The sequence below is a fragment of the Bombyx mandarina genome, chromosome 21 (assembly GCF_030267445.1).
Source record: "Bombyx mandarina strain Sakado chromosome 21, ASM3026744v2".
Taxonomy (NCBI): Eukaryota; Metazoa; Arthropoda; class Insecta; order Lepidoptera; family Bombycidae; genus Bombyx; species Bombyx mandarina.
The window spans coordinates 1,413,059-1,422,323 of record NC_143227.1 but is presented as its reverse complement, the minus strand read 5'-3'; the positions used below and the strand labels follow the sequence as shown (position 1 = coordinate 1,422,323).

General features: G+C 38.2%; 1 protein-coding gene across 1 annotated transcript; it reads right to left on the bottom strand.

Moving 5' to 3' along the window:
* Window positions 1-722: 722 nt before the first annotated feature.
* LOC114240264 (uncharacterized) lies at window positions 723-9,043 on the bottom strand. The gene is made up of 9 exons (XM_028170728.2): window positions 8,954-9,043; window positions 7,950-8,184; window positions 6,944-7,080; window positions 6,309-6,425; window positions 5,176-5,316; window positions 3,926-4,163; window positions 3,071-3,162; window positions 1,926-2,064; window positions 723-1,097 (listed from the first exon to the last, which is right to left on the bottom strand). Exons 1-9 carry the CDS (start codon window positions 9,041-9,043, stop codon window positions 973-975), a joined length of 1,314 nt encoding a protein of 437 aa, XP_028026529.2. The 3' UTR covers window positions 723-972.
* Window positions 9,044-9,265: the final 222 nt, after the last annotated feature.

Here is a 9,265-nt window from a genome sequence, read left to right as displayed (position 1 = left end):
CCAGCAGAAACAGGCTGGGTGGTGGTACCTACTTGTGTTGGCTGATAATACATCTAATGAACCCATCCAGTAATGGATTTGCATAGTTAATGGTGGTTGCGGTCGAATATCCTGCTTATTGTCAGCTGTCAATGTTTCAATGCAATTAGGATTTTGTTCCCACCAACGAACTATACCATCTGAATGAGATTCTCAGTATACGGGTTCAAATACGACTGTCGGAAACATAGCCCACAGGTACCAATGTCGCTCAATAAACAAATGCTTACTAACCAGATACTAACATCTTACTAGCAAGGATTACGATTTAAGAATAGCTTCCGTGATGAATAGAGAACATTGTATATCGGTAGGCAGCGGCTTGGCTCTGCTCCTGGCATTGCTGAAGTCCATGGGCGTCGGTAACCACTCACCATCAGGTGGGCCGTATGCTCGTCTGCCTACAAGCGCAATAAATAAAAAAACATTGTATAACAACATGAAATCAAATCCAACAGTAATGCGTTTGGGTTTGAAGGGTGGGGTAGCCGTTGTTCTGTAAAAACTGAGATCCTAGTACTCACATCTCAAGGTAGGTGGCGGCATTTACGTTGTAGATATCTATTGGCTCCAATAACCACTTAACATCAGGTGGGCCGTGAGCTCGTTCACGCACCTTAGCAATAAATAAAAAATCACTCATGACAAAGTTACCCAATTCTGCTGTGAAGCAGTGCGGCAGTTGCAATATAATTAAAACCAACCTCATGTCTCAAGGTAAGCGGTCCATGAGCTCCGGTAAGCACGACTCCAGATGAGCTCCTCAGCTTATCTGGCGCATCAAAAATCAAAGTAAAACATCAAATTTTGTTCGACTTTTCATTTTCACACAAATCCTAACATATTTTATCCTTTTTTTTAAATGAAATAAACAATCCAACATAATTAAGCTAGAATTTAAAAAAAAAGCAGTTAAATATGTCTGGCGTTCCACTATCCCTCTTCTTCAGAAGTAAACTCATCAACGTCTTCTGCATCAGTGACGTTGGGCGTCTCTGGTGCCGATGATGGAATGGAAGCAGTCGGAGCGCTGTCGCCATCACCTTCCGTGCGATCATCTGGTAAAATAAGGCGTCATTCGTTACGCAGATTCCTTTAATTTCGTCACATCACATTTCTGACTGCCCGAACAGCACAATTATTGATACACATGCCCTCCAACCAAGATTAATCAGAGCCGACACGAATTACTAATACAATATTGCTTAGATGGATGGACGAGCTCACAGTCCACCTGGTGTTAAGTGGTTACTAGAGCCCATAGACATCTAGGACGTAAATGCGCCACCCACCTCGAGTTAAGTTCTAAGGTCTCAAGTGTAGTTACAACGGCTGCCTCATCCTTCAGATCGAAACGCATTACTGCTTCACGGCAGAAATAGGCAGGGTTGTCGTACCTACCCGTGCGTACTCACATGAGGTCCTACCACCAGTAATTACGCACATTATAATTTGGCGGGTTTGATTTTTATTACACGATGTTATTCCTTCACAGTGGAAGTGAATCGTAAACATTTGTTAAGTATCTATTTCATTGGAAAAATTTGGTACCTGCCGGCGGGATTCGAACATTGACGCATCGCTACATACGAATGCACCGGACGTCTTATCCTTTAGGCCACGACGACTTCCAAAGCATTATAATTATAAGGGCGATGAAAGGATTCGATCGCTGCGGACTTGACTTGACGGATTGATTTATTTATTTATTTTTTATTGCCCTTGTAGGCAGACGAGCATACGGCCCACCTGATGGTGAGTGGTTACCGTCACCCATGGACTTCAGCAATGCCAGGGGCAGAGCCAAGCCGCTGCCTACCGCTAAATATATGATTCCTGGCCATTGATACAATAATATGTTTTTTCTACAGGCAATCTATACCAACCTGGAACTTCTTCGGGTATTTCATGAATATTTTCTTCAGTGTCAGTTCTATTTGCTGAATCCTCTTCAATAATTTCTTCCGGTATATTTAAACCTTCAAGTTCGCCTTTTGGTTCGGCAGGATCCACTTCTGATGGAACCTACAGCCATATATTTTTAAAATTTTGATGGAAAATTCATGAATCATTCAAAATGGATAAAGAAATGAAAGTGCCGTCTAATATAAGTTATGTAAGTTGAAGTGTTACCATTGATCATACACCTCGTTGTCTAACCACTGTTATCAGACCCGCGATGTGATCAGATATTGGCTAAGATGTACCCAACAAGTTACATCGCATCAACATTGAGAGCATGCCGTGTCGATCCAGAGTTTTTATGGCGACTGCTTCGATGATGCAGTTTTATAGAACATATTGTCGTGTTTGTCCCGGTAACTTGACGACAAAGCGCCTCATTTACGCAGAGTAGCGATCCTCTCTTGTGATACCCTAGCTTTGGCATGAAAGCCCCTAAGGCATGCTTGCTAGTGCTTAAGCAAAAGGGGCTCAGAAAGGCAGTTGAAATTAAAAACGTGACAAAAAAAAAACAATAATTAGTTGAATACACTTTCTGCTTCAGTAAATTTTGAAATTGCTATAGGCACACAAATTTTATAATCAATTATTAAAAAAATAATAGTTTAAAAAAACTAAAAAAACACGCATTTATAGAAAATCCAACTAAAAAATAGAAAATAAATTAGAATTAAAAATAGTGTAAGAAAAAATTATTGTATTGTAAAAAACCGTGGGGTGCTTTTCAGGATATTATCAAAATAGCCCTTCTACTCATATCGGTTCATAAAATATTTATAAGTACTGATACCGTGCACCCCACGCTTTTTTTTACAATAAAATCATATTTTAAATCATTTTTAAAAGTTTTTTTTAAGTTTTTTTAAACTATTATTTATTTTTCATTTTTTAGTTGACTTTCAATTATTTCAATTTTTTTTATGTTGAATTGTTATCGGTCCGTAACAAGTATACCAAATTTCGAGTTAATCCGACGTTTTGAAGGGGGTCAAAATCATGTTCAAAGATTCCGTTACATACTAACATACATACGTCTGAAGCTAATAAAAGCGTATTAAAAACTTCTTACCTCTGCAAAGGAGATTTTACGCATTGGCAAATCATGATGCACCGCGTCAGTGGTTGGCAGAGAGACGCTGCGCTGGGCATTGTCTACTGCATCTAATGAATAGTAAATATTCTTTTATGTTTAAAAACACTGCTCTTTTGGAAAGCTTTTTAAAATAGGGGGCTTACAAGCTTCAGACTGACAGCACATAGGATACATTACGCAGAACGTATGATTGAAATAAAATTGTATATGATATGTAGTCAATATTGAACTTTTTGATATTTTGTTGAAAGACTCATGCTATGGGTGAAGCAAGTTGAAAGATACGAATAGTGACCATTGAAATAAACATTTAAGATTTCTTTTAGATTCGTTCTTTGTTAAAAGAGTTAGAGGCTCAATATTTCCATTTCTGGAATTACACAACTCTGTTATGATTGGCATATGTAATTCAGACGTATAGTTGAAGTCGTCGTGGCCTAAAGGACAAGACGTCCGGTGTTTTCGTATCTAGTGATACATCGGTGTTCGAATCTCGCAATCAGGTACCAATTTTTCTAATGAAATACGTACATAGCAGATGTTCACGATTGACTTCCACGGTGAATGAATAACATTGTCTAATAAAAATCAAACCCACAAAATTATAATTTGCGTAATTACTGGTAACAGGACGTTTTGAGAGTCCGCACGGGTAGGTACCACCGCCCTGTCTATTTTTACCGAGAAGCAGTGATGCGTTTCGATTTGAAGGATGGGGCAGCCGTTGTAAAACTGAAACTTAGACTTTACAACTCATATCTATACATCTTTAGTCATCAGTACGTAAGTAGCGAATTTTTGTCTTGAATACGAAAGAAAGAAACAACTCACGCTGTAAATCTGTAGATTCTGTTTCCGTGACTTTTACATCCGATTTCGCTGGGTCTTCAATCAACTTTTCCTGTAGAGCAAAGACCTTTCTCGGGCGGATCGCTTGGGAAGGAATTCCCGGAAATAGTCCATCATCTTTGACGTGAGTTATTGCTTTTATAGAATCACAATTTACGATTAAATTTTCATTTTCCGTTTCAAACATTGCCTTGACATTGTCGTCACGAACTTTGAGATTCTTGAAAAAAATAATAGGATTTATAAACTAATTTCACCATCACGTTATTTACAATTGTTCATTTTCTCTCTGTAAGTTATCTCTATCCCTGGTGTTCCTATTGTCACTACATAATATAAAACAAAGTCGCTTTCTCTGTCCCAATATCCCTATGTATGCTTAAATCTTTAAAACTACGCAACGGATTTTGATGCGGTTTTTTTAATAGATAGAGTGATTGAAGAGGAAAGTTTATATGTATAATAACATCTATTAAATAATAGAGAAATCAATAATAAATTACAGTTTCCGAAGCGAAGCGAGGGCGGGTCGCTAGTCTATATGTATATAGAGGTGGCCATTTATCGTCCGATAGTGTAGTCGACAATACAAGTGTGCCTGACAGTTTTTTAATATTTCATTAAAAAAAACTTACAATATTTTGAACATAATCAGCGAAAACAAAATGGGTTTAGAAATATCGTCCGAGTTAGTTAAAATCCTAGACACATAGTGGACAATTGTGTACAATGACGTCAAAGTTTGAAACTAACTGTATAGGTATTAATATAATCTTTATACTTATTTCTCTCTGTACTTATTTATACTTATTTATCTTTATACTTTATTTCTTTGTATTTATTATAATCTTTGTATACTATCATCTGTTTTTCAATTAATTCAATATTCAACTCATATTTAAAAAGTTTGGAAAAAGCCTGCTATAACTAAGGTTTTATAAGGTACTAGCGACCCGCCCTCGCTTCGCTTCGGAAACATTAAAACACACATGAAACCAAAAAAAATAAATAAAAAATTAAAAAAGTAGCCTATGTTCATCAGGGACAATGTCGGCATCTAATGGAAAAAGAATTTTTCAAATCGGTCCAGTAGTTTCGGAGCCTATTCGAAATAAACAAACAAACAAATCTTTCCTCTTTATAATATTAGTATAGATTAGTATAGATTAGTATAGATAAACCATAGAATCCATTCTTCACGAACATTAGGCCAAAGCCAAAAAAGTACTCACAATGATGGGTCCTAAATCGATATCTCTAGAGCCGTCAATGTCTAGAGGGGGTCCAGGTAAATCTACTTTTGATTCAGTCTTCTTCTTCGGCTTGAGATGATGGAGCAAATTTCTGCGTACGTGATATCCTCTGTATGCTGCCTAAAAAGAATTAAGCCCATAGATCAATGGTAATAAAATCTAAACTTTTATTTTTATTTTATTGCTGAGGTTCGTGGACGAGCTCACAGCCCACCTGATGTTAAGTGGTTACCGGAGCCCATAGATGTCTACAACGTAAATGCGCTACCCACCTTGAGATACAAGTTCTAAGGTCTCAAGTATAGTTACAACGGCTGCCCCACCCTTCAAACCGAAACCCATTACTGCTTCACGGCAGAAATAGGCAGTCTCCACCATTAAGTAAGCTACTAAAATCTCTCACCACTACAGCCATCTCTAGTTTAATATAATAATCTCCCTCTAATTCCTTTTTCCTTCTATACTCTACGCGATGGGAGGTTCTGTTGTGCTCTGGTAAAAGAGTCTCAATGGGGGTGCAGTCGAGTTTTCGGTGCACTCAATTGAAGAATCAGTAATTTATTGAAATTAATTAACACGAGATACAGTTTTGAAATCGTCAGAAATAACAGTACAAATATTAAGAATAAAATAGCAATTTTTTTTTTTTTTTTTATTGCTTAGATGGATGTACGAGCTCACAACCCACCTGGTGTTAAGTGGTTACTGGAGCCCATAGACATCTACAACGTAAATGCGCCACCCACCTCGAGATATAAGTTCTAAGGTCTCAGTATAGTCACAACGGCTGCCCCACCCTTCAAACCGAAACGCATTACTGCTTTACGGCAGAAATAGGCGGGGCGGTGGTACCTACCCGTGCGGACTCACAAGAGGTCCTACCACCAGTAATTACGCAAATTATAATTTTGCGAGTTTCATTTTTATTACACGATGTTATTCCTTCACCGTGGAAGTCAATCGTGAACATTTGTTGAGTACGTATTTCCTTAGAAAAATTGGTACCCGCCTGCGGGATTCGAACACCGGTGCATCGCTTCAACATGAATGCACCGGACGTCTTATCCGTTAGGCCACGACGACCACGAAATTAACGCAATTTAAAATATTACCTGTATTTTCTGAGTGGCTCTCGTTAGCTCCTCAAAAGATGGCTTCGTTTTACTGTACAGTTCTATCGTGTGTTGGGCCGCGAGCTCCCAGGGCTCTTCTGGATGCGGTTTTAGCTCCTACACCATACAATGGATATTTTTTTTCTATTACATTATTTTAGGGGTAACTAGTGGCCCCGCTGTAGTCGAAATTCGACTATAATTTATTGATATTATAAGTTTGTACACTACTATGATTCTACTTTCAAAGACTTATACTTCTATAATCACAGATTTCGCCAAGACTATGCTTTAGATAAATGTTAATAAAGACAAAATTAATAATATGTAATCTATTTTCAATTTGACCATAGACAATAAGCAATAAGAAGAGTTTGAAAATAAACAAATAATATGCATGCGTGTGTGTGTGTCAAATACATGGTAGTGTGTGTAATGTTTTCTTTATTGATTTAATGAATTTTTTATGCATAATTAACAAAAATTTAACATTCTGCACTCCTCTATATTCACCGTCCGCGCCAATTTTCGTAAGAAGGGGTACAAAGTTTTTGCTTCACGTATTAAGATATAGATAATAGTTGACCTTCTACATCGATGTGAATGGTTGTGTCTAAACACAGAAGCTATTGTACCTTCTCCATCAGCGTTTTCTTATACCAGTAGTCTCTGTAAGCGTTTCTGGCCACTTGACAAACTTTAGCTGTCATTTCCTCATCTAAAGGCATCCGTTTCAGAATTTTTTTAATTATTTCAGTTTCTTTTAATGTTTCTAAAAGAAGCGTTTTATATTTAATTTTATACTATAAATTATTTGCGTTAAGAATTAAATACAAAAGGGTATGGGTTTTATTTTTGCAAAAGAAATGATAGAAACACTAATCTCAAAGACAGAGCGGAAAGATTTGCCTTTGCCCAGAGCCTTGGTCCAGATGGTATATGGGTTATGGGATACATTTGAATCGGTAAACAACTAACGCCAAATGAGCCATGAAGAAATAGAAAATTAGGACATAAAACAAAATGTATCAACAAGCATAACATACATTTATTTTATTGCTTAGATGGGTGGACGAAGCTCACCCACCTGGTCTTAAGTGTTGACCGGAGCCCATAGACATCTACAACATAAATGCGGCCACCTACCTTGAGATATGAGTTCTAAGGTGTCCGGTTTTTTTTCACTTGTCGCTATAACCTTCCTACCTAAACTGATGGCCCTTAGAGGCCATTTCAGCGTAACCCTAATGCTGCGGCTACATTAGCTACAGCGAATATTTTTACTATCGCGATGAGTATGGCCGAGTAGATTTTTTTTATTGCTTAGGTAGGTGGACGAACTCACAGCCCACGTGGTGTGAAGTGGTTACTGAAGCCCTTAGACATCTACAACGTAAATGCACCACCCACCTTGAGATATAAGTTCTAAGGTCTCAAGCATAATTACAACGGCTTCCCCACCCTTCAAACCGAAACGCATTACTGCTTCCCGGCAGAAATAGGCAGGGTGGTGGTACCGTCCCGTGCGGAGTATAACTTTGCGGGTTTTGATTTTTATTACACAATATTATTCCTTCACCGTGGAATTCAATGTATGTTAGTAGGGATCTTAGTGACAGCAGATTGCCGAAATGACCAAACCTTTTCCCTCCATGGGCTCGAAACCTTCCACCTCGGCTTTGATAACTTGGGCCAGTACTTCTGCGTCACTTTTCTCTATACCCAATTGGAGGAGATGCTCCGATACTGAGGGCCTACAGTCGCATAAGTCTTCTAGTATCTTTACTGCTAGGATACCATGTTCTCTGGTAATCAGCAATACCGATAAATATTTTGCTATAAAATCGCATATATTCGGAGGTTGAGTCCGGAGCACCTGTTTATGGTAGAACTATATTGAATTGTTTTTTGGCTTCCACAAATAAAACTGCTTTATCCGTCTAAGTTAGTTTTAATTTTTGCTTAAGGAAATCAAGCTAAAAAAGTACTATACCATTTTTTTTTGCTACACTAGTAAGTTTTTATTAATTTAGCCCTTTTTTTGGTAAGGAGGAAATCGCCGGCCTAACTGATGGTAGGACCTCTTGTGAGTCCGCGCGGGTAGGTACCACTACCCTGCCTACTTCTGCCGTGAAGCAGTAACGCGTTTCGGTTTGAAGGGTAGGGCAGCCGTTTTAACTATACTTGAGACCTTAGAACTTATATCTTAAAATGGGTGGCGCATTTACATTGTAAATGTTTATGGGCTCCAGTAACCACTTAACACCAGGTGGGCTGTAAGCTCGTCCACCCATGGAATCAATAAATAAATAAAAAGCTTCCGCCCCCCACTGGAGGGTGGGGCATGTCGGAGTCGACCCGTCTAAAGTCTCCTGTCGGTCAACAACCCACGTTCTAACCTTGCTTGAGACAGAACTCATGAAAAGGCAAAAGGGGGGAAAGTGAAGCGTATGGAGCACATCTCTGCCATCACCCTTCCCCTCGGGGCTCCGGATTATTTAGGCATACCTACCAAGTATCTATGTATATATTTATATTATTTGCTCTTAATAGATAGACAACCATAGAGCTTATGAGCCACTTAGTGTGTAATTGCATACTGGGGCCCAGATAATATATTTAAATATCGAGAAAATAGGCCTCACCTCTCTCGTGATATCAGACATGAGTTCTTTGAGTCCTTCGGGAAGCGCAAACACATTGGAACAACCATGTTTTTGGAGAAGCTCGTTCATTTTACATTATCGATTCAATTTATTTTGATTTTACTTAACGACTGTCAAATGTTGTCAAAATACTTTTTTTATTTCCAAGAAAGGCCATTCGATCAAAAAAGTTAATGTTTTCATTATTACGAATGAAAACTATACCGAAAGACGTATTCGTCATTTATTTTTACAGCTAATATACTTTTTTTTATTGCTTAGATTTGTGGACGAGCTCACAGCCCACCTGGT

What these genes read in the sequence shown, in the direction of transcription:
- LOC114240264 (XM_028170728.2), bottom strand. Translation starts at nt 9,043, where the DNA reads ATGAACGAGCTTCTCCAAAAACATGGTTGTTCCAATGTGTTTGCGCTT. An exon ending in AGAAAACGCTGATGGAGAAG is followed by an intron (nt 6,426 to 6,943) that starts GTACAATAGCTT and finishes TGTATGGTGTAG; the next exon opens with GAGCTAAAACCGCATCCAGA. An exon ending in AGAATCTACAGATTTACAGC is followed by an intron (nt 3,163 to 3,925) that starts GTGAGTTGTTTC and finishes ACTATTCATTAG; the next exon opens with ATGCAGTAGACAATGCCCAG.